The sequence below is a fragment of the Eptatretus burgeri genome, chromosome 6, assembly GCF_056783735.1.
Source record: "Eptatretus burgeri isolate ZD-2024b chromosome 6, Ebu_testis_v1, whole genome shotgun sequence".
NCBI classification, from domain to species: Eukaryota; Metazoa; Chordata; class Myxini; order Myxiniformes; family Myxinidae; genus Eptatretus; species Eptatretus burgeri.
The window spans coordinates 99303314-99329552 of record NC_140966.1 but is presented as its reverse complement, the minus strand read 5'-3'; the positions used below and the strand labels follow the sequence as shown (position 1 = coordinate 99329552).

The 26239-nt window shown below is 42.9% G+C and overlaps 1 protein-coding gene across 26 annotated transcripts in view; it reads left to right on the top strand.

The window, feature by feature from the left end:
- Positions 1 to 26239, top strand: part of LOC147025441 (microtubule-associated serine/threonine-protein kinase 3-like) — a 397627-nt gene that overhangs the window by 229784 nt on the left and 141604 nt on the right. For 2 of the 26 annotated variants that reach the window (XM_085886428.1, XM_085886424.1), the window contains exon 1: positions 4058 to 4692. The exons of 23 other annotated variants lie outside the window; for them this stretch is intronic. In XM_085886428.1, coding sequence (XP_085742554.1) covers positions 4610 to 4692 — 83 coding nt within the window. In that variant the 5' untranslated portion in view covers positions 4058 to 4609. Of the gene's footprint in view, positions 1 to 4057; positions 4693 to 25691; positions 25736 to 26239 lie in introns of those variants that run through there. One more of the 26 variants, XM_085886429.1, reaches the window with a different exon arrangement.

Below are 26239 nucleotides of genomic sequence, written 5' to 3'. Positions count from 1 at the left end.
ACGTCATACTGGTTATGATCCAAGTCTGCCCATTTCTTCTGGAAGCGTTTGAACAGAAGATCGTCGGGGCCAGAAGTTCCACCGAATGGGCAGGCATAGGCGTGCGACAGAACTATTTCATGCATGTGGTGTCTTCATGCAACCCACACGATTTCTCTCTCTCTCCATGTAGTTCTCTAGTCTGATGCAAGCGCCTCAATGTAGGCTGGTATTGCTGCTCGTAGTATCAAATACAATGCCATGAACCTGATCTTTGACTCCCCATTTTTCAATGCAATCGATGCAAGCAGTTGCTTGCTGTTCGCCTGTTCCACTGGTTGCTTTTGGGACACCCATTAGCTTCTCTTCTCCGTTACCAGTAACCAGCACCCCGATACGGTCGACATTTGTCTTTGAGCCGCCGTCAATATCTGATAAGAGTTTACCATCCCAGTGCACAAGAAGAGGTCCTTTCAGGGAGAAGTCGTCTTCCTCGGAGGCAGCTGCTTCTCTACGTCCCTCCATACGAGAACGTCATACAGAGCTCCGTGATCGGGTGATGTCGCCGATATCATGACCGAGGGCCTTAGCGACAGCTCCGGCCACAAATAGAATACAGCCCCACGATCTGGCAAGTTCACGCGATCCAGCGCTGCTACAACATCCGGAGATCGGAAAATGTTCTTTGGTTTGGGATTGAATGAAGTAGCTGAATGAGCTTCTGTTTTACTGCAGCCAGGGGTCTCTGATGACGTTGAGGGAGCTATATATTCATCTTCCGGACTTTCAGATTCAGATTCACCTGACGTAGATGATAGCGGTTCGCTTTCAGTTACCTTCAGCTTGCGGCTTTCCCTTTCAGCGTAACGTTGCCGAGCTAAGTCTTCATTTTCGTCTTTTTCGTTAATTTTCTTCTCTAGAGTGGGTGACTAAATCAGCTCCAGCCATGCTACTAGAGAACACACTCTCTCGCTGACGCTCCAGGAAGTCACGGTCGGCACTGATCACTATTTCCGACAATGCATTGGCTGTCGCTACGTCGAATCCTCCAGGTCTGAGAGAAATAGATCATTGTTCATTTCACCAGTATCGTTGTCCCTTTTGCGATTTTTCTTTTGTTTTCGATATCTCTCGTGGAGTTTTTTCAGCTTACGTACGCATGCATCCGGACGTTGCGTGGGAAATCTCGCTCTATTCCACACATCAATCACTTCACCACACGTGATTCTATAGCTCTCAGCAAGAGTCTTTTTCTCGGTAACATGGTGGAATTGTAAGAGGCGTAGAACATCCAGTCCACATGGCAATCTTCCGGCAGAAAGCTGTGATATCGATGCACCCAGTCGCCAGCTTTCGGAAGAAGAACGGAGCCCTGGCTTCAACGCCATGACTCAACCGAAGCCAAAGAAATTGAAAGAAATGATGGACCAAAAATATCACATGATCAGCACAATATATTTTTTAAGAGTGCGGCTGCTCTAGACACGCGAGTCCAAAACCAACCGCCCTCACCGTTCCCGCTCGTGCTGCCACCCCCTTCCATCGCTGTAATGTAAGCACCACCACGCCGCTGGTTTGGAAGGGGGGGGCAAGCAGGAGTACCAACAATCCATCTCAAAATTACGCAAATTTCACTCATCAGCCAAAAATCCTCATCTTTGAGCGACCGCTAATCGTTATCGTAGGACCACAACAATTCACAGGCAAATAAGTATATCATAGTGAACAAAAACAAGGCATGTGGAGGGAACATTCAGACAACTTTATATTTTTCATATTGATCATGGACCACCCTAATACATATTCACACACATACACACATATACACATACATACACACATACACATACACATACATACACACATACACATACACATACATACAAAATGTAAACGGTTCAGTCTAGCAGATGTACGTGTGTATATGTGTGTATCTTCTGATAGGCCGGATCTGGATCCGGACCTTAACTGAATCTAATCAGCTTGTTCATGCCACGTACCCAATTTATCCATAAAGTTATGTCATCATCCATCCACAAGGGTTTGAGATATCGTGCTTCATATCGTTTTGGTCCCATCTCTCAATGGTGAAGAATCACTTTTTAAAATTTGCCGATGCGGATCCGGATCTGGATACGATAATTCGTCCTCGTCACACACCCAAACTGTCTACAAAGTGTTGTCCGAATCTGCCCAGAATATTTTGAGAAATCCTGCTCACAGACAGACAGGGGTGAAAACATAACCTCTGTCCACCTTCGGTGTCGAGGTAATGAGAAATCATCTCAAAATGTAAAGCCCGTTTACATCCGCTTCGTACTCGAACTAAACTTGACGAAAACAACAAATAAAATGTAAAATTTCTGAATTATTTTCTCTATATTGTCATAATAAAGGTTTGTTGAAAATTTGATGACAAAAGCTCAACTGGTAAAAAAGTTATACCCTGAACTGACAGACAGACAGACAGGCGTGCGCGCGCGCACACACACACACACACACACACACACACACACACACACACACACACACACACACACACACACACACACACACACACACACACACACACACACACACACACACACACACACACACACACACACGACTTGAACATAGGAGGAGGCCACTGGCCCATCATGCCTATTGGTGTATTTACACCACATTAATTCAATCTATTAATTTTTCACTGCATGGTTGGGAGAGAACAATGTGGTGGATACCGGGATCTATATCACCAGGGTAGTTTTTCTATTGTTTTTTTTATTGTTGGGGTGTTTGTGGCTGTAGGAGGGGGAGGAGGAGGAGGAGGAGGAGGAGTAGATTGGGACCATACGCTGTGCAGAGCATTGGTGCTGAGACAGCAGTCTCCTTGGCTGGTGGGCATAATCCTGGATGGGTCACTACTCGGACACAGTTATACCAGCATGTTGGCACTCATTTTGCCGAGCTCGGAAGAATTGCAGGCCGAGTTAACCTCACCTGGTATTAATTCAACAGCTGAGCGGGATTTGAACTCAGGATCCTCGGATCCAAAGCCCACCACCCTCACCATTAAGCCAACACCAGACATGTTGGCTTTCAGTCAGGTGCAGAATGAATGAATGTTGACAGCAAATTCACTTTTTGATAGCACCTCTCATAAGTCGCTGGAGAACTGCATATCAATAGCTATCATGTAGCAGCCTGTGGCTGCTGGTTGCCTCATTCTCTGGGGGTACGGCTGTGCCCTCCATTGCCAGTTCACTGGTACTCATTTTGCTGACCTCGGAACCCCACCTGGTGTTAATTCAACGGTTGACAGAAGCTCAAACGCAAGACCCTGACATCTTAAGCCAGCCACTTTATCCATTAAGCCAACACCAGGCTTCACTGCACATTGATCATCAAAATCTCTACACTTGTGTACAATCACACATCCATACCTAAGCTTTTGTTTTTTTGTATGCATGATCGAGGCTCATGGAAGAACTACATCAGAATGGAAGGGATCAAAAGGGAAATGGGGAAACACTAACCACAGAGGAGAAGTGACAGTGAGATCAAGGGTATGGAAGAAGGACATATGGTGCTTAACAAGCTGCAAACAAGCTGAATAAAATGCAGCAAGAAGAGGAAGTCGGGGATGAAACCGAGAAGGGACAAACGTACCGACAACTAGCAAACGAAAATAAGTTAGGGATAGTTGTATCTCTTTATTCCCAATGCTTCCACATAACTATCTGATTTCAGTTTGCACTTATCAAATGTTTCTGCTTCCAATACGTTTCTTGGGAGACCATTTTATAAATTCACTACCTTCTGTGTGAAAACCCCTGTATTTGCTCCCATCCTAACTCTCTTCGTCTTTACACTCTTGTTTGGCCCATGGTTGTGGGGGTTCCCCATTGATAATGTAACTGTACTTGATGTTTTGACATGGCAGCTTACCATCGTGTTCGTACAAACTAAAACTGCAGGAAGCTCGAACCATTGCTTCCTTCTTCATGTGTGCACAGGCAATATATTGAGGTGCCATGTGCAATGAGATAAAAGATAAAGAGAGAGATGGGGGGAAGGGAAGGGAAGGACAGGGGGAGAAGGAAGCAGGGAAGAATTGAGGCTATAGCAATGTAATTTGATAGCTCGCAGTTTAATATTACATTGGACTTCGGAGAGAATGGTTCACATGTGAGAAAGTGAGTTTCACAATCGGCAGCATTCTTCCCATCCTCCCAAGTTATTCTCATATAAAAATTGGGAATTGGGGAGAAAGAGGTGCATGCAAGAGATGGGGGTGAAGGAAAATGCTGAGGAGGTAGAGGATTATAAAGAGGCAAAGGGAAGGGGAGGAGACTATGAAAGAGGGATAAGTGAGGGAAGAAGGAGAGGGTGGTGAGTTGCTTCAGGTGTGGGAGGAGAGATCCAAGGCAGTGCATTGTGCTTGGGCCCATTGTAGGAGGAGCAGTGCTTGCATCGACTTCCCTGCGCACTGCAGCGCATCTCCGCCCCTCTCTCTCTCTCTCCCTGCTGCTGCATCTGTTCTCTCGGTTGCCTCGCTTCCTGCCAATTTTGTTACAACGGATTCCTTCTCCTCTGCCTCACCTGCTTCATCGAGACATGCCGCCCGTGGATCTGCTTGACCTTGACGATGTCTGAGGAGCCACTGTGGACGCTGCTTTCTGGCCTGTCAATGCCATTGTCCACCGGCAGCATGCTGCGCCGTTCAAAAAGGTGATGGCGCCACCTCGGAAAACCAACTGCCGCCACGTCTTGTAATCTGTGCCTGTTTTGTGAAAGCATTCATGATGAAGGGTTGCAGGGATGGTAGGATTTTGGATTTCTTTCCCCTGAGCTTTTCATCGTGCTTGTTCGTGCCTTCTCGTCCATCATCTTGTTTTTGTTGTCGACGGGGTCCTAATTCGGTGCACACTGCAAAAGATTCCCCGATGATTGATTTGATGCTGAGCATCTGCTTCTGGGGATGAGTTGGTTCGGTGACCCGTCGCTTGTGTTTGCGCCTCGTCCTCCTTGTTTTGAAAATACATTTTGTGGTTTTGGAGTAAGCATCGACAAGCTTTTCCTTTTGTAATGAGGTGCAAGCCCCCGGTGTGCTTCGTCATTTTCAAACCTTGCTCGGCTTTGTTGTGAATTTGCAGATACAGCGGTTTCAATTCTGCAGCTGACTAATCCCTCGTTGGTTTGACATGGCCACCCTGGTCAAGCCAAGGCGAACCTATCTGGCCGATTCCATTTTTTCAAGCACATGTCGTCGTTGCGTCACAAAGCTGTTCTCCTCCTTAATTTTCTTCTTGGCATAAAATGAGCAAAACGATATTTGTTATCTCATCCACCACAGGACACTAGTGTTCAGCTTTGTCCCCATTGGATAATTGAAGAACATGTTAAAATGTTTCACGTCTCTGCCCTCAGGATATGTAGACGTCGAGGGCATCTGTGTTTAACCAACTCGAGAAAAGTTTAACGAGGGCTTGTTCCTCAATTATATTCGGAATTCCAAAGTGGTGGACTGACCTAAGTAGAGCAGCTGAAGCACTGTGGGAACCCCTCTTTCTTACCTTTGTTGTGGTTAAAAATGTATACCTTGGCACCAATCGGCACGAGTGCATGACGTCAGCTTGCTATAATGTTCCAAACAATATTGTCGTTGTTGCTTTATTAGCTTTTTTTGTGTGGGTCTTTTGGTGGTTTTCTTTCTGTTTGTTCATGCCAATGAAAACAAACCTGTGTTTTATCGTCATGCAGTTAAACCACCACACCTGGATGTCGTAGGTTACTAAAAATGTGTGCACGCATCAGCATGATTTTGAGAAATGCAACTTGGATTATGTGGGTATAGCTTTATAAATGGATCCCACTGATGTTCGACAAAAGGCAGGTTTTCCTTTTTTTTTAACATACTGTTGGCATTGCTTGTACACCGGATGGGGTTCAACAGGGTACATGTACATATTCATGTCTTGTGCTATAAACAGAGCCATCCAACTCTTCATCGATTTATTTTCATACTACAGTAGTTGACATTTCTCTGTCGATGATGCTCTCCCCATTGTACCATGAATTTATCTTGCATATCCACATCCTAATGTTTGTGTCTGAAGTCGGCTCAGCTGTTGGTAGTTGGTTTGAAATGGTGCTTCTCCATGTTTTTGAAGTGCAGTGATGACAGAGCAGTAACTGCCTTAAGTGAGATCTTTAAAGAGAGAAGAAAATCATTGTAGTGGCATAGTGTTCTGAAAGTGCTGATGTTTTGGAAATGTTTATATTCGAGTTCGGTGTCTCGTGGTTGTTTCACTGGTGGGTATTTTTGTGGAGCGTCATTTGAGGCTGGTCTTCCTTGAGGCTTTTCTCAAATCAAAATGCTAATGTGAGAATGATCGTTTTTTTTTTGTTTGTTTTTGTTCTCTCTCTATCTCTATCTCTCTCTCACCCCCCCCCCATCTCTCCCCCTACCTTCCTTGATATATCCCTCCATCCTTCATCTTTCCTCACTCTTCCTTCTCTTCGTTTCTCTATATCTCTTTGCCGCTCTCTTCCCAATATATATATATATATATATATATATATATATATATATATATATATATATAACACACACACACACACACACACACACACACACACACACACACACACACACACACACACACACACACACACACACACACACCCCTCTGCAATTCAATGAATATGGTTATTTTAATGACATATCCTCAAAAGTATTCATTTTCTCCCTTGCATCTCCCTATGATTATAATTTAATCTTGTTTCTCTACGTCTCGAGAAAATGGAAATCCAGTGAATGTGGATTCTGTTTCCTGTCACATTTCAAGATACAGTATTGGCAAATGTAACATTTAATAATTAACGATAGCTTTGAAAGTCCAATTGCAGCATTTTCCGCAAGTCTTGTCGAAGATCGGATGACTCGCTCTCCGGTGGGATTAATTTTCTCGTAAACATCACCAAAGTGATTTTTAATATCCAGAGTTTATATTTATCAAATTCCATCCACCTTCAATTCGCTTCTCATGACTTTCAGCATGGAATGCTGTATCATACAGGATGTTGTCATTTCAAGGATATTCAAGCCAGTGATTACCTCTGCCACCAAAGGTGGGTGGAGGATATGTTTTCACCCTGAATGTTTGTCTGTCTGTCAACATGGGCACGTGTTTTAGGCTTGTTGGCCCTCACCTTATGAGGGTGGCCTTTTTTTTTTTTTTTTTTTACCAAAAAAGGTGACCTTGACTTGCACCTTGACCCCACGGCCAAAGTACACAGTCCAATAAGACTGTCGCATGAGCATACGCATGCATCTCAGTCCGAAGGCTGAAGTACATTTTCAATCAAACAGACATATCCTAACCTCAAAGAGCCAGAATGCATGATCATACAGTTGGACCACTCCTCAATCAGAGTAGGTTACCCATGACTTGAGTGAGGAGCAGAAGCTCCTCCCCAACGAGGAAGCAAGTGCCACGCCACCTGTTGCTACATGCATCCTGACCAACAGGTAATGAGTGCCACACATTAACTTTTCCGTGACCGAATAGGTGAATCCAATGGAACTATTTAGCCAGAAGAGCATTTTATACATTTTACTTGTTCCTGGCTGTTCCCAGAACTGTTTTGTGCATCACAGACAGGTTAATGTTTGGCAGACTAATATATATATATATATATATATATATATATATATATATATATATATATATATATATATATATACATATACATATACATATACACACATGCGTGCACACCTTTCCAACGGTGCCACCGTCTTGGTCTTGTCATTCAGAGCTGCCAATGTGCTACCATAGTTTACCTCCCAATGAGCACACAATGTAGGGGTGTCAACCTGCAGTGCTGGGTGGAGATGCACGCATAATATCATATGTGTGTTACTGGACTGAAAAGTGGCATTTATTGACTCGCCCCCTTACTTTTGCTTGTCTCTCTGTCTCTCTGTCTCTCTGTCTCCCCCCTCTCCTCTCTGTCTCTGTCTCTGTCTCCCCCCTCTCCTCTCTGTCTCTGTCTCTGTCTCTGTCTCTGTCTCCCCCCTCTCCTCTCTGTCTCTGTCTCTGTCTCTGTCTCTGTCTCCCCCCTCTCCTCTCTGTCTCTGTCTCTGTCTCTGTCTCCCCCCTCTCCTCTCTGTCTCTGTCTCTGTCTCTGTCTCTCTCCCCTCCTCTCCTCTCCTCTCCTCTCTCTCTTTGTCTCTCTCTCAGCACAGTGCAGCCCTTCTCTAATTGCAGTGTCTGTAAAAAAAAGTGCAAAATCCTTGTCGTTTCCTTATTAAAAGTGCAGCTCAACTCGCTTTATTTATCTTTTCTGATTGAATTTAAAGGAGGGGGTAAGGCAAACCTTTCACTATCCATGAGCACAAAATGTTACTTCAATAGTTGACTATTTGTTCAAATTTGAGGTAAAAGGCACACAATATATATTATATGGATACAGTAGATGTACAATGTTTATGCTTGCTTGTTCATCCTTCTTGCACTCTTGTAGTACTGCGGCTAAAACCCAAAAGAGCCTTATTTAAGGAGTAACCCCTCCACATGGTAGAACTAATCAAAACATGATTTTTCTTGAAAGTAAGTATCAAAAGAATGGTTTGTGTTCGTTTCATTTGGTGGCAGGGGTATTCTCAATCCTCGTTTCCATGATGACCCATACAACCAATATAATCAATTACTAACACAGCACCCGCCCTTACGGGCGATCTTGTTCCAAGCATGCAACACGTTCTTCTGATGCATACTTTTATTTGGGTGGTGTATAGGTAACTGACATCTCTGTCGACACAAAAAGAAAAAAAAACCCGGGTTATGTGCACGAAGCAAAAACATAACTACTGCTTATAGTTCAAAACACCTCACCATACTGGAAAATGTGGGGACAGGAATACTGTACTGTAAATGGTGGGGACTTGTAATACCATCCCCCACCTGGAGGTGGCGTTACACGATACACATTTACATCAAGAATTTTCGTCCCACCTAATACCACCAGCAGAGATTAAAAAAAACACCACTGTGCACTATTTGGGGTCATGCTAATCATATGTAGCAAGTCTGGATGTAATCGGCCCACAACTGTAGGAGGAGTAGCGTGACAAACAACCACGATAGTCCGTGAATTATAGTGAGGATTGAGATGTGGACGAGAGAACATACGATTCATTATAACTGTTGAAATTTCATGAACAATTGATTTTATTATCTGGAAACACAATGTAAAGTCACACATGTTATCGCATGTGAGTCCAGTACTGTACTGTATATTTATCTCCACGCGTTTTGAAACAAGGTCAAATGTGTCCAAGAGCCGCGTCATAAAGGTTTTGTCTTCACCAGAAGAACAACAACAACAACAACAACAACGCGGAGCTCTCTTAGAACCAGCGTTCGCAACGCTGCTAATAAATAAATAAATTGATAAATATATAAATAACAACAACAACTTCCGATATTTTGTCACATGCCTTGATGGAGCCAATCGCGAGACCCGTCATGGAGGCGCTCGTTCATGATGAGAAAATAGTGTATTTACGAAATAACTACACATTAAATGGAATAATCTTTAAATAGTAACGTGAACTTTTCAAAACTTTAAAGCAAATGTCTGAATATATTTAAAAGTTGATGATAGACGCGCTCAAAAGGCACCCTCAATGCGAGGATGTGTACAGGTGTTTAGTATTTAAGGAGATACGGATCCTGTATATAAAAGAGCCGAGTCCTTAAGGTTTTGTCTTCACCAACAGAAGAAGAACAAGAACAACGCGGAGCTCTCTTAGAGCCACGTTCGCTTCGTGAGACGCGGCTAAAAAAATGGGTTGTATTATGATCAGCTGTGTCTGTCTGTCTGTTTGTCCGACACGCTATCTCATCCTAAACGGTTGTGCAGAAATTCACCAAACTTGGTAGCAATGATCAACACATGACAAGAGGGTGCAAGAGCAGTGCCATTTTTGGCGCCGTCCCCTGGGCTGGGTTAAAAGGTCAAATACCAAAAAATGCAATTATGGGCACATTTTGAACATTTTAAAATGAAACTTTGTATGTGCAATCATCATTGGGGGACGCATTAAATATGTAACGATTTTTTGGCATTTGACCCACGGTTCATTCCCCAGGGGGTAGGGACTTTGGGTCACAGGGGTCAAAACAGGTAAAAAAAGATCTTAACACAAAATTTTATGTTGGGTTATTCCCGGTGGAACTTTTTTGCCATCTGTCAACTTTGCTTTCGGTGGAAAGTGTGGGGGTTTGCATTGGTGCGCCATTGACTTTGCTCTCGTTCTAACAATTGAAATCACAATTTGTTCTTTGTTTTCCCCAAGATTTATGGCTGAATCTTGTCATGTTTATGAAGAAATTCCACACAGTTCAGCATTCTTTTGGACAGGCTATTGTACGTAGGCTTTGATAACATTACATTTTCTTTGATCAGCATGTTCTGTCCATCAGTCGTTTTCACCATCATCGATTTCATCTCCTGATGTTGGACTGTTTGGACGGTCTGTACAAGAACATGATTCATTGCAGTGCACACCTGCCAGCAGACTGGGATGTTTCTGTGAAACGCTGCAGTCCTTATCTGGGCAGAAGAGGTGGGTGATATCTCTCACTTGTATTGGAGCACATTCCTTTTCATAAATTTTATGCTCTTGGGTTCCATCACCTCATTTCGTACATCCATGGCCTACAGGATCCTTCAGTTTTGGACTGGATGTTATATACGACTTTGGCACCAGCTTGAGGTCTAGAACATGTCATGTTGCATGAATGCATCTTTAGTTGGTGAGAGCAGAGCTGCTGTTTTGTCTGTTGTTGATGCCAATAAATACCGAAGCTCATCAAGTGTTGAGATGTTCTTGCTTTTCTATCCATATAAAAGCTGCACAAATAATCTTGCAGTGCAGAATGAGGTCGTTTGAAATGATGAAAGCCAAAACTCGAATTGGAAATCAACACAGTTGACATGCTCCGCTAATTTCACTGCTTTACCATCAGCAAACCCCCCAGTAGGTGTTATACATTTGTTTTGAGTGAGATGTGCAGATGCATTGGAAGCAATTGCCTCGCTCATGCATGTAGCTAAGCCAGACTTGTTTGCACAGCCTTTCAGGAATAGACGGTACTTTGCAACATCTCAGGTCAGGTCAGGTATGGGAGCATGTGCCAGAACAGCGCGTCGCTGCGTCCACTTTCCGCCGGTACTCCAGGGGCCTCCGTCTGGCCATCCCCCAGGCAGATGCCAGGCCCATCCCCATCTCCTTGAGATGATGGTCAAGCTGCTGCAACCACGAGGCATGTGGTCGGCCCACTGGCCTCTTCCACTCATGAGATTGTGGACTCCACACTCCACTCCACTTGCAACATCTCGAGGGCCATTAACTTGATGACTTAGTGTGCTATCTCCAGCAACCTGACGTTGACGCTCCATCATCTTAATTAAGTGTTCTCTGTCATACCTGTCAAGCACCACTGTGACACTGTCAGTTTTCAGATCCTTGTTCTCTTGTTATCTCAACATCTTTTTCATGATTTACTCTGAAAGATCATCAGAAGTCTGGAAGCAGGATTCTTCCAGTGACTGCAGCAACGCCATTCAATTGATGACGTGTGCAGTACTGTCTGGTTGATCATGAAGATTTGACTTTTTTTTGGATACATAGTCAAGGATCTTGGAAGAGATAGTACACTGAATGGATCAGCACATAACAGACAAAAACAGGCCGCGAGACTATGCATGTGGGGGACAAGTTGGACAAAAATATTGCATGGGGTGGACAAGATGGATACAGAAGAAAACTCCAATGAGGCAAAACTAGAAAATTGGAAGGAGGAGGGATTGGGGTGGGTTTAACAGGTGTAGAAAAGATCTTGGTTTTGGATTGGGGACGATCTGAGATGGTCGTGAACAGCTGTCTTGAAGACCTGGAGGGAATAATGAGGTTGAAGACGATGTGGAAGTTGATTCCACATGTGGGAACAGACTTGTTTGCTTTACGCATTGACCCATCGTCGTTGAAGGGTGTTTGAGGCACTGCAGAAATCTCTTCATGTTTTAAGATCATATTGAGGTCAATATCTTGTATCCTGGATACAGATAACAAACTCCTCAACGAGACATCAGTGCAGCAAATTGGCTTCTCCTGCTTGTCAAAGGTTTCCTCATATCTGTGAATGTTTTTGTCTTGGATTTTGGTCGTGTATCCCAAAAACTGGTTGATCTGCTTTGTTGCAACCACCTTTTCACTGCAAAGGTAACCATTTGTGATTTTGCAGTTTCCTTCAATGCTTTCAAGTAGTCTTCTACCTCCTTTGTTGTGACCTTTCCGGTTACAATGTTGACAAGAGTACTCAGCATAACCTCCCTGTGAATAGGATTCTGGTACTGGTTCTCAAGATCATTGACAATCTTCTCTACATCAGAAGCATCACTTGCTGGCCTTGTGCTTCTGAGTTCCTCATGTATTTTAGCTGAGGATGATGTGTCACCCATCAACTTCATGGCCTTTGACTAGGATCTTGCGACATGTCTTGTCAAAAGATGATGGAGTATGGCTGTCTTGCGTAAAGTGAAACCATTGACACAAAGGAAACGATAAAACCTTCAGAAAACTATTTAAATAGCTGTGCCACCTCGATCTTTGTTGTGCGTCCCCATCCTCCTTGGCTTATTGTTGGGGCTTTCTTTCATCGAAAACTTTTACTGCCACTGAAATCCATGCTGTGGGAATTCTGGCTACATTGTCTCTTGCGCATGAAGGAATTAGAAACCGATGAAAGCTCAAAATTGCAGCAAACTTGCTCGTTCTTGCTTCTTCCCCTGTCGAATCACTGACAGCATCTCAAATTCTTGATCTTCCATGAGTCTCGCTCCTTGGAGAGAAAAAAACGGTCTCATTACTTGTTTCCTTTTTAAAAAAATTTATAACCAATGTTTGAACATTTTTATGTCAAGTATGCTGTTGCACTTACGGTTTTCCTTTTCAACAACAGCAATGTAAACTCTGATTGGTTATGCCTTTTCTTGGAATTGTGGCCACATTAATTACATGTTCCTTTATTTTTTTTTATTTTTTTTTCCATGAACACACAAGTTCGGTTTTTTCGAGATAATTTGAACAGCATACAAGTGCAGTAATACCTCATTTAGCGTTCAGGATGCCTTCGTGAAAAAGAAAGCGCGAATCGAAAATGTGCTGAAAGGGGTCATTACACCCTTGTTTATTATGGAGGTATGTTTCCGACATCATTATTTCTTGCGCATAAGCGGTATACCAGGGCTTCATCGGGGTATCGGTACTTGCGCTAATAATAATAATACAGATGGTAAACATATTATTGTATAAATAAAAAGAAAAATGTTTTATTTTCATAACATCAGTAAGTACTATCAACAAAAACATAATTTGTACAAACATCAAGAAAAAGAATAATTGCCGTTGCTCCGACTCTGCTCCGACGACTCCTACACAGCAGCAGTGGGAGACGAGGTGGGAGGAGGCCCATTCTGCTGCAAAACGAAGATGGAGTAAACAGTGCTGATTTATAGAGCGCATACCTTTGCCAGGCTGAACAGTTTTTACGTTTTGTATCCCACTGATGGACCAAAAATGACCGACCTGTTCTTGACACCGAACCAGCTCATCCACCGAATTTTGTCATAATCCGGAAACAACGATTCGAAATATCAATTATACACAGTGTACTGTTTTTGGCCCCATCTCTCAATGGTGAAGGATCAATTAAAAAAATAGAAAATTCTCATATCTGGATCTGGATCTTCACAAGAATTTAATCAATTTGTCCTTATCACGCACCCAACCTGTCCATCAAATTTTGTCTGAATCCATCCATAACTTCTTGAGATATCGTGGTCACAGCCAAACAGACGGGTGAAAACATAACCTCCATCCACCTTCGGTGGTGGAGGTAACAATGGTGGCGGCTGGCTGCGTGTTATGGATTTTCTTCATTTAAAAAAAAAAATTGGTAAAAATACAATCTCAGACAAATCAGCATTCTAGGGGGCAGTGTTAAGGGAAAAATTACTTATGATGTTTTTTTTTCCTCTTCATTTCAGCTGACAGAAATTTATCCCAGGGTAATGTTTAATTAGTCTGTTACTATTGCTTCTTTATTCCCACTCTCTTACGGGGTTGAGCAGCGAAGGTTTTTGGCCCAGGTTTTCACCGGCTGACCAGGCCTGATGTTCGATTGAAGGTGGTTGGAGTTTAGAATTTTCTTTAAGTGTGTCCGTGATACCTCTTCGTGAAAGACATCGTTGGACTTTTAATGTCCACCACCTAATCTTAGCACACGGGACATCAAGCTTCACACCTGTCTTCAGACTTCACACTTTGAAATGCACTGCCATTCAAGAAAAGCACCAATATACCATCGATCCTGTCTAATATTTAATCGGTGCCATTCTCTGTATTATTGACTTGTAATTCAGTGTTTTAGTTGTTTTTCTGCTCAGCACAATTGTCGAGTACACTTGTAGTCCCTTCTCCAATGGTTCATTCTCGACAAACTCGCATGGCCTCAACACGTCACCCATACTGTTTCGACCTGCATACTTGGAGAAAGCAGCAACACACATCCTTTCATGTTCCATACATTTGGACTTTGCAATGATTTGCCGAGCTTCCTCAGTTTTTTCCTTTATCATGCATCTTCCAACTCTTTAAGATTCAGATTAACAAATTTCTCTCATCTTAACTCTCAATTCCATACTTTGTTGGGAAATATTTGCACTGCCATGAGCCATAAAAAAGCATTTATTCAAAAAGAAGGCATTAAGCATCAATGTCATCATCTTGAAGGTTGGAGGTTCCTTTGATGAAAGAATATCTTTGAAAAATGTTTTCTGCTTTTTGCGATGAGTTTTGTTTTCTTCAAATTCAAAGTTTAAATCTCACATTCTCACTGTCTCTCTGAAAGTACCATCTGGAACCCCTTCCCCTCCCCCAATCTACTTTCTCAACAATCCTCTGGAAGAAGTCCTTTCATTCAAGCTTCTGGGTCTCACTATCTGCCATGATCTTTCCTGGGAAAGCCACAATTCCAAGCTGGCCTCCAAAGCCAGTTGCCGACTGGGCATCCTCCACTGTGCAAAGTCCTTCCTTGACACACCTGAGCTCCTGATCATATACAAATCTTTTGTCCACAGCCTGATGAAGTACTGCCCTCCCCTCTGGGCTGGTGCTCCTGCCTTTCACCTTTCTCGGCTTCACGCTGTGGAAACCAAGGCAATTAGGATCATTGGTTGCTCCCGTGGTGAGGCTAAGTCTTTGGGCCTCTCACTCTCTCACCGCAGGCCGGTCAATGGTCTTTCTGTCTTCCACAGTCTCCTCTGTGGCCTCCCCCCCTCCCCCGCTCTGTCTGCCATCTGTCCCGCCCATATTTCTGCAGGACATTCAAGGTCTGCCAACAACCCCCTTCTGGTGAGACTACCAAAATCAAGAATCACTGCTCGCATTCACTCTTTCATTCCTCTTTTTCCCCGCTTCTGAAACAAACTCCCACACTCTCTTCAACCTCACTCCTCCCTCCAGGTCTTCAAAACAGCTGTTCACCACCACCTCTTATCTTCCCCCATCCAAAACCATGATCTTTTCTACCCCTGCTAATCCACCCCAAACCCATCTCCTTCAAATTCCCTGCTTTCCTTCCTGAAAGTCCCTGTAATGTCCATCTTATTTCCACTGTGTACCCCACCCCATCCCTCTCCCTTCCACAGATCTCCTGTCTCTGTTCCACACTGTTTTTTCCATCCCTCTTGTCTCCTGCTCCCCTTGTTCTACGTTCTGTGTGTTAGCTCTCATGCGAGCCTCGACAGTTTGTTCAAAAAAATTAAAAATGGAGTAACATTTTGAATGTTACCATAATGGAGCGAACGTGGATGTCACTAAAACTCCAACATTGACATTTAACTGTTCTTGGGCCTACGTAGAGGAACAGAACAGAACATACAGTGTTAGGACACTGCTCGTTGTCACTCTCCTCAGCTGTAACCCATGGATCATCACTGTTCCAGGGCCTACTCCGGTACAGCTCCTCACGGGCGGCCCCAGCAGCGCAGCACATACACCACCAAGCGCCATCGGCCTACATTGACCAAATATATATTTGTACCAGACCTGCCTTTACATATGAATTTAATCATTCTGCACTTGCCTCTGCCTCCAGATCTACAATGAGGCTATTTCTGCTGTTTCCTGTAATTGTGTCACAGTATTCATGACTTGTTTACATGATGCTCCAATCATCTTGAGGTACTTCAGCATCGACATTGCCACAAAACCTCTACAACCCATTTCCACTGGTAGCACATCACTCATCCACCCACGGTCACCACAAACTTCTCCAACCTCTTCATACCGACACAACTTTCTTTCATATGCCCATTCCATATTTCCCTCCCATGGTACTGTCAGCTCAACGATGATGACCCTTTTCACCACATCAGCCCGAATTATTAAATCAGGTATTTGTTGGATGACTGCAATATGAGATGGGAACCTCAGCACTCTGTCCAAGTCTGCATCCATCTGCAAGTCCATACCTGGCTTAAAAATGCATGCTGCCCTCTTGATGTCGCTTAACCTTAGTTTCTCACTCTCCTTTACAACTGATAATGGTCTTCTCTTTTATGTCCAATTCGTTTGCCTCATCGCATAGCCTCTTCGTCACCTCGACAATCACTCACAAAACCTGGTTATGTCGCCAAGTATACCTGGCTAGAGATTTCGGGTACCCAGCTAGTCCATGCTCTATTGTCTCTCTTCAACCACACCTGGCACATTTTACCGACTCAGCCAATTTCCATTTTGCCAAATTCACTGCAGTTGGCATCTGGTTACACATTGATTTAAGTGCAAAGATTAGTCGCTGTGGCTCCATTTTCCACAGCGATGCCCATTGCCCAGCTAACCTTCTTCTGCACAACCATCTCCCATGCTGTCCATGCTCCTTGCTGAGGTTGACTTGTAGCTTGAACCGTTCTTCTCTCCTCTTCCATACATTTAATCTCTTGAATAAACATCTCTCGTCTCCCACCTGCACTCACTCGTGGTCACCGTTTCTGTTCTTTCCAACCAAATCCTTTCCTATCTTTCTGTACTGCCCCGATGATTTCCTTCATTTGCAACCTACTCTCCGCATCTTCCACCATCCTCTGAACATCCCATTTAGTTCCTGGCCATATCTTTGGTCCTAGTTCACTGATCACTGGATCTTTTGAATCTCGGAGCATCATTTGGAATCTGGCTTTCCCAATCTTATATTCTTCAGCTGGTGACTTAAATGGCAGTTTTATCTTTGAACTTCTGCCACATAAAACCAAACTAGCTTACATTTTTGGCAAACTCAACCATTTCCGAATGTATGAATTGACGGTCTTCTCCATCCTCTCCACTCTTGCTCGAAGAATCTCATAAATTGGGAGAGGCCATAAGACATGAAGCAACAACCCAAATTAGTAGCACCATATCTTATACCTCCCTGCCAAGCTACAACCATCAATTGTAGACAGACCTTGCACAAGTTGCCTCTGCACCTGGATTCCTCGATGCCGATCTGTTAAAGGTTGTGCATACCATCTTCCCAGACTCTTAACTGGCTGTTCATTCAATGTAGGGATTGTATCCCCAGCCACCACAAAATAAAGCTCTTTTACTTTACCTTTCCTCACAGAAAGACTCCTGCTCTTCTTTGGCTTAAATTCCATCCAGCTCCATTTTATGAGTTCTTCTCGTTGCTTCAACAACATTTTAGCTGCTTCCAACTCAGAAGACAGAATGCTGATGTCATCCATAAAAGCCCTTCTTGGTGGCTGTGGTTTTTCCTCACCTCAAACTACAACATTTGATACTCCTTTTGTTCCACAAATAGTTACTGTTCTTGGGCCGACGTAGAGCTTCCAAACCGGGATCGACCTCTGGTTCCAATCCCAATACTGACCTTAAGTGGCCATCCAAGGCCAGCAGATACGTATGGACTTTAGCGTTACTCCGGTGCACATACTCCAGCATGTACTCCGGCCCGAGCTCCGATAAACTGAGAAGGGTACCCACTAGTATAGCAAATTAAGGTACAGTGTATGTCCAGTGGTCTGTAAAAGTATTTACCCCCCCCTACCAATAATGCCACATTTATATGAATTATAATGTAGAAACAATTTTTCCAAATGAACTTTTTGAGACATGAGGATATCAAACTAAACACTGTTATAGTTGAAGGAGGTTACATGTCAGGAACACCTGTAAAACACATGTACAAATCAAAATTCACTGGTTGTAAAAGTATTCAGCCCCTTTGGTCAGTACTTGGTGGAAGCACCTTTTGCAGCCATGACTGCTCCGAGTCTTTTTGGGTCGGTATAGGTCTCTACCAGCTATATTCACAGTGAGATAGTGAAATCTTTGCGTGAAAAATGCTCTAGTTCTGCCAAGTTTGATAAGGATTGTCAATGGACTGCAATCTTCAAATCTCACCATAAATGTTCAATTGGGTTCAATTCAGGACTTTCTCTAAGCCTGGCATTGGCTTCGTGGTTAGGGTGGCTGACTTGGAATCTTAGGGTCCTGAATTTGAGCCCTGTTAGCTTCTGAATTAACACCAGGTGGGGTTGACTCAGCCTGTTATCCTTCTGAGGTCGATAAAATGAGTACCAGTGTATTGATATAGGAGCACAGCATCAGCGGGACAGCTGCACCCCAACAAAATGATAGCCACCCAGCAGCAAAGCTGCCATATGCAAGAAGAGGTAGAACAAGGACTTTCTCCAGGCCACTCAAGAACATTTATTTTCTTCTTATTCAGCGACTCCAGTGTGGTTTTAGCTTTGCAGTTTGGATCACTGTCCTGCTGAAATGTGAATCTCCTGCCCAGTTTCAGATTCATGGCTGACTCAAGCAGATTTTCATCAAGGATTCTCCTCTACTTTACGCCATCCATTGACCCTTCTATCCTGACAAGCTTGCCAGTCCCTGCTGATGAAAAGCAGCCCTGTAACATGAAGTTGCCACCACCATTCTTGACAGTTGGCATGGTGTTGACTGGGTGATGTGTGGTGTTAGGCTTGCGCCAGATGTACCGCTTTGAATTTAGACCAAAAAGTTCGATTTTTGTCTTGTCTGAACACAGACCTGTTCTCCACACTCCTGCAGAGTCATTAAGATGCTTTTTCACAAACTCCATATGAGCTTTCAGATGTGTCTTTTTCAGTGATGGCTTCTTTCTTGCCATCTGTCCATAGAGGTGGCAAGAAAGGATGGTTGAGAGGTGTACACACTTGCTTCCAAACCACCAAGCTTGGGTTATATATTCAATTGGGTTCAAGTCAGGACTTTCTCTCAGCCTGGTGTTGGGTTAATGGTTGGGGTGGTGGGCTTGGAATCCTTGGATCCTGAGTTCAAATCCCACTCGGCTGTTGAATTAATACCAGGTGGGGTTGACTCTGCCTGTCATCCTTCTGAGGTCAGCAAAATGAGTGCCAGCTTGCTGGTATCTGGTGTCGGAGTGGAAGCCTGTCCAGGATTGTGCCAAATAGCCAAGGAGACTGCTTAGGCAGCACCAACACTCTGCACAGAGTATGGTCCCAATGGATGGATGTCCATGGAGGCCAGCTTTGTGAAGGGAACAGGATATTATTGATTGATGAACACTGACCCCCGTTTCAGACATAGAGTCTTGTAAATCTTTCAAAGTCATTGTTGGATTTACATTGAAATCCTGAACCAGATTCCTGCTTGACCGACAGCTGAGTTTGGATGGGCGACCTGATCTGGGTGGAGTCTTGATGGTATGATGTCTTCCACTTCTTAATGATGAATTTCATTTTACTCAAAAGGATAATGAGTGACTTTGAAATCTTATAATCCTCTCCTGAATGGTGCTTCTCCACCAATTTATGTCTGACTTCTTTGGAAAGCTCCTTGTTCTTCATGGTTGCTATCTTTGTTGACCAAGTAAGTTGCATCTCAAAACTCCTTAGAGAAGTAGGCGAGCTTGATTTTTAATGTAAACCACTGATTTCATGCAGATGAAACCTATTACACTTATTTTGTAGCGGTTAAAACAAATTATTTGCTCCTGAAGTGATTTAGGGTTAATTAGGCAAAGGGTTTAAATACTTATGGAACTGAGAATTGTCTAATTTTCTCTGCTCATCAAACTTATTCACATATTATCTACATTTTTTTTTTAGCTTTATCACTTTGGAGTAGTTTGTGAAGACTATATATTAAGTTTGATTTTAACGCATCATTAAATAAGCTCAGGTGGCAACAAAATGTGAAAACTTTTGAGGGGGGCGAATACTTTTGCAGGCCACTGCAGCAAGCAAGTCCTTGGTACAACTCGGCTGGGGTTAGAACCACCGACCTCCCAGATTCAGCACGGACGCTCTCAAGAATTACACCACCGAGTCTTGTTTAACTTGGTTGTTTTTCTTTATTACTATTTATCTTCGAAACACTGGGTGTCACGTCCTTGATGTTTCATCCCAGAATTTTGTCTCAGAACATCACCATTTATGGATCAACACATCAATCGGACAGGATTGATCATACATACCATAATAGTACTCTAATGTGATTATGCTCGCTCAGTTCTTTCAAACTTAAACGCATTTTCCGTTTTTGGAAAGCCATAATTTTTGTTACCCAAGATGGTTTTAACCTTTTACTTTTTTGGTGGTTCTTTCTCTGATTGTGAACGAGATCTCCAAATACACGTATGTTTTGAGTATCGGTATGCTTTGGAATGTAGAGGTCAAGACCATCGTCAATAAGAAAAAAAAGTTACAATTATGCAATGTAATTATTTCATTATTTAATTAACTCCTATTAAAAAGGAAAACTTTGCATTCATCGATTTATTTATTTTTCATATGAAAGGTCAAGGTTCGTAGAAGAGTTGGAACACAGAACAAAACATAAAGATTACCATTTGTGTTTATTGCCATTTATTTCTGTATCCTTCCAAAAACATTTTGCATTCAGGAAACTTTTTCATATACATTAACATTCATATATTTTACCCACGTTTTATGGGGAACAAATTTCTTGTACAAGTAACGCATTGCCGTAACTAAATCCACTTGGAACTGGCATTATGCTACATGTCAGAGATGTTTGCTCTGACAGGATGACTAAGAGGTACACGCACTCGCCTCTAAGCCGTGTAACCTGAGCTTAAATCCCGACCCAGCTATAAACTGTCATCCCGGTGCTTCACACGCAGGGCGATTCATCATAGTGTGTGCAGTCCCTCGGATGGACATGAAACTGAGCTTCCCATCTGCCGGCATTAGTTTGTGGACGCCAAAGATCCCATACCACGGTATACTTTGTGAAGAGTCGCCGAGCTGTTGCTGACACCATGAACAAATTCCAAATCCCTGCCCTAACTACTGCTGGAAAGGGAAACCACCCAGTACAACCCTTGCTCAGGAAGCCGGTTCAGCGGCACCAATGCTTTATGAAGAGTACGGTACATCAGTGAAAGAATGCAGATGTTTAGGCTCATGGAAGAGGTGAAATGTACACAGATATATAAATCTAAAATAAAAGTTGCACAAACCAATCTGCTAAACCCATTTCAAGGTGTTCCACCATATTTCTTTTTTTTAATTATACTTGATGAATAATTTGCATAATTACTTTACGAGCACAAGGAGCTGGTCACGCATTCAATTGACCTCTCGATGTGGATCTTTCCGTCTGGCACTCCAAGGTCATGCGTTCTCATTTTGTGCCATGTACACAGTGGGCAGCAATTGCAGTTTTCACACTTGGTGAAGAACTTGTACTCAAAGCTTGGATCTTGCTGAGATCTGCAGAATTTGTCTGTTTTTGAGAAGTACTTCATCCTCCTCGAGTCGCGTCGGACTGGGTCACCTTCGTCGCTCACGCTGTTTCATGTACGATCCTTCTCTATCCATATTCTAATTACTCTGAGATGAAGTGCAATTGATGAAAAGGATATCAAACTGTGAGTTATTGCCCTTGTGGGCTTCCTGAAGTGTGACGCTCATTTCCCTTTCACCTTTCCCAATCATCGTACTACATACAGCATCCAATATGGTGTTTGCTAATGCATGTCTGATTTCAGTAAATTGTGCTGTGAGATGTTTCTTTTTGGACACGTTCAAGTGTCTGATTGAACTGATTCTCGAATGCTTTCAATGATGTAACCAGAGCCTTATTACACGACTCTCATGTAAGGGATGGAGATGCCTTTTTGTGCTTGAGCATCATCGTTTAATTTAGTTCACATTTAATACAGTAGTGACCATTGAGTTCTTTATAGTTCTTTTTACTTACGAAATCTAAAGATTTCGTAAGTATATTGATTCCTTCCGTTTCTGTTTGTTTGTTTGTTTGTAGGCACGATAACTCGAGAACGGAAGAAGCGACCAATGTCAAATTACCCCACGTGATTCAGGAGGGTGATGGCAAGTGCTGATTAGATTTTGGTCGAAATCGGTCAAAGGTCAAGGTCACAGTGAGGTCAAATATTCGATTTTTGATGGTTTAGAACGGATAACTCGAGAACGGAGGAAGCTACCAATGTCAAATTACACCACGTGATTCAGGAGGGTGATGGCTCGTGCTGATTAGATTTTGGTCAAAATCGGTCAAAGGTCAAGGTCATAGTGAGGTCAAACATCCAAAAAATGATAACTCGAGAACGGAAGAAGCCACCAATATCAAATTACACCACATGATTCAGGAGTGGGGTGGCTAACGCTGATTAGATTTTGGTCAAAATCGGTCAAAGGTCAAGGTCACAGTGAGGTCAAACATAATTCCGTAAATTCATGTGGAGAAATGGAGTATTTTTGCTTCGCTCGACGTTTCGAGTTCGTTTTAACTTCGATTTTAATTTTGTCTTCGGTTTTTGCGATCGCTTAGGACGCTTAAAACTCGGTTGTCCAAATTCTGGAACAGCGATGAATAACTGATATATATATATATATATATATATATATATATATATATATATATATATATATATATATATATATATATATATATATATATATATTAAGGCTTTTATCAGATTCTTCTGAAAAGTAATACACCTATTATCTGGCATATTCTGCTGGTACTGAATCACTTTTTTAAAAATAAAAACAAAAAAATGGGATTTTTAAAAGAAATCTCGTTTTTGTCTGGGACTCATTATCTGCAAACCACAGTGTAAAATCGTAGACCACAATGAATTCAGAATTTAAGCTCCCCTTGGGCTTCTGACTGATTCATGATTTTATGAGACAAGGTCAGAGGTCAAGTTGACGATTTCGTAAGTACCAGTCTATGACTGCTTGTTTTTGTTGTTGTTCACTCTTTAACTCAGTTCTGGCCTTATTTACAGGCCATCAACATCCAGCATACAAAATGGTATACAAATGAGATACTGTGAAAATCCCGACATTCACGGATTCGACATTTGCGGACCCCACGTATTCACGGTTCATAAAATGTGACCTGCTTCTACATTTGCGGCCCTGTGCTTCAAGTATTTGCGATTTTTGTGGGTGCAAAAACCATCCCCCCCCCCCCCCCAGTCACGTGCGTAACACAGCTCTAAAACCATCTCCCACCAACCGTGCATCAAGCATTCCAAACGCACATAAACCATCCCCCACCAGCATCCCCCACCAGCATCCCCCACAAACAATGGTCACACTACCCACCCCTCCTCCAACTACCCATATGTCATGGGTCTCATCCTGCTGCCTTGACCTGCCAGCCCGAACCCTAACCCTCACCTGCATCTCCTTCCGTGCACGACTCGTTAGCACCCTCACCTGCGTCATCTTAAGAGGAGTTCACTGGATTCCAACTCATCATCATTGTCATCACCACCACATCAAAAGTTATGTCAAATCTTAAAAATTAGAAACGGTACCTGCTGTTGTTGTTGGTTTTTAAAAAAAATTGTAAGCATTTTAATGAAACTAATGACGTGTATTTGTGTTCGCAAAGTTTATAAATGTTCCCTTGTGAATCAGAAACAACCCTGAACATATCCCCCTTTTCCCCATTGAAACAATGCCCCGACATTCGCGGATTCGACATTTTTCAGGAACGTATCCCCCACGAATGTCAGCGTCCTACTGTACTCATAATTGTTCCAGATGTGCCAACATCATTTTTTGGGGGGGAATCTTCTATATATAGTTAGTTGTATTTGTTTTTGCAGAAATGGTCATAAATCGTTTGCTGTTGCTGTTGTTGATGTTGTTGTTGGTTACAAAAAACATTTTCACGAACCATGCTAAAAATATTTTCTTACAATTCGAATCTTCTTAATTCTTTAATGGCTGCAATTATTCCTACGTTCTTGTTGGGTTGGCCGGGGGAAGCTTGGCCCCCAACCTTTCACAAACCGACTAGGCATGATTGATGTTCGACGAAGGTTTGAGCAGGAATTTGTAATTTGTTGATGGTGTTGGCGACAGCTTGCCGACTCTTCACAAAGGACACCATGGGATCTTTATCATCCACCAACTAATGCCAGCAAACTAGACGCCCAGTTTAACGGCCATCTGAGGGACGGCACACATTGATCCCTCCCCCAACCTGCGCAACACCAGGATGACAGTTTATGGTTGGGTCGAGATTCAAACAATCCAGGCTCGACAGCTCAGAGTCAAGTGTGCATATCTCTCGGCCATCCTGCCAGCCCCTTCTTATAATCAGAATAATTACAATTTTCTTCCTCATTATATGATGCAGTAGCTGCAAACACGAATCACTAACACCATCTTAGCTGCAAACACCATCCATCAGGAAAATAATGTCATTTGGGATGAAAATCTTCACTGGATTCTGTTGTATTTTAATAGTTTCATCCTTTAAGCTTCATTGATTAAATTTCCTGTTTTTCATCGGTTCGTAATCTTTTTTCATCACATTTTCCTTCTTCTCCATATATTTCCCCCTATTTTGAGTATTTTTGCAGTGTAGAGGTTTTGAGGGATATGTTTGGAGTCTAATTGCTCTTTACTTCTTTGGGTTCCTTCTTGGTCTTCCGTTTGATTATCCAGGATGACTCTATCAGTTTGTCACATGAGATATCACTTTGTCTATCAGTTTTAGGGATAAAATCAATCGATTTAAAAAAAAAATTCTGAACAATGACAAGATCCTGGAAGAAATGAGCCTTGAAATGGTTGGTGTCGTAGCAGCCCTTTCTGTCTGACTTCAGCTTTCTTTGGCTTTCTTGTTTGGCTTTCTCCAAACAAGGCTGAAACCCCGCCGCAGAAAGGTATGCCGTGGGACCCTGTCCAATCAAAGGCGGACATCGAGGTGTGTTCACCAAGGCCCCTCCCCGCTGAGGGAGGTCCATAAAAATCCTCGAGCACTTCAAGTGAGTTTTGTTGGGTTTTTGCTGTCACGAGTGAGTTTTTGTGGGTTTTTGCTGTCATGAAAGGGGTTTTTGCTGTTACGAAGGCTGTTGCGAAGGGATGGTAACAGTGGTTGTTACGAGGGCTGTCACGGGGGTTGAGCAGAAGGTCGTCGAGGCGGCGAACGTGTCTCTGCTGGCCCTCTACAAGGAAGGAAAGAGCGACCCCGACCCCACTCCGTGGACCCCGGCCATTCACCACCCGAGCTCCGCCACGAACCTCGAGTCCCACACGTGCGACTGGGGACCAAACCAGCGACAATTGTCAGGTGCCGCAGCATGGAGTACCACCTTTCTCCGACGGCCAGGTACCCATCCAAACTCTGACCCCCAGCTTGTCTCTCTCCTTGGCTGCGAGGGTCCAATAAAGAACTCTGGGTTTCTTTTCATTTGTGTGTGTGTGTGTGTCTGCATGTGGGCCCATCTGGTAAGTTGAACTGAATAAGTGTTTTTGCAACATCTATATTAATATTTCGGCACGCCCCTTTTTTTGTTCCACCATCAGATTTTTGTTACTGCATGAAATGAAACAAGCTTTGACATATATAGTAATGATATTATTGTCTTCCTTAAGAGGCCCCTCAAAATTCGTTTTCATGATTATGGTAGTTAAACAGTTCATGTTCTCCATTTGCAAAATGGGAGGAATTATTGCACAAAAAAGAAATAAAAATGTTTCCCATTTTTTAGAGGACCAATAAGATGAGTTCAGCTCATAGAATCACGCTCCATTTGGGAAGAAAACAGTTGAGTTCATACCTGACTAATTTGCACTTTCGATGTGCCATAGTTTCTTCACAAAACCATGACTT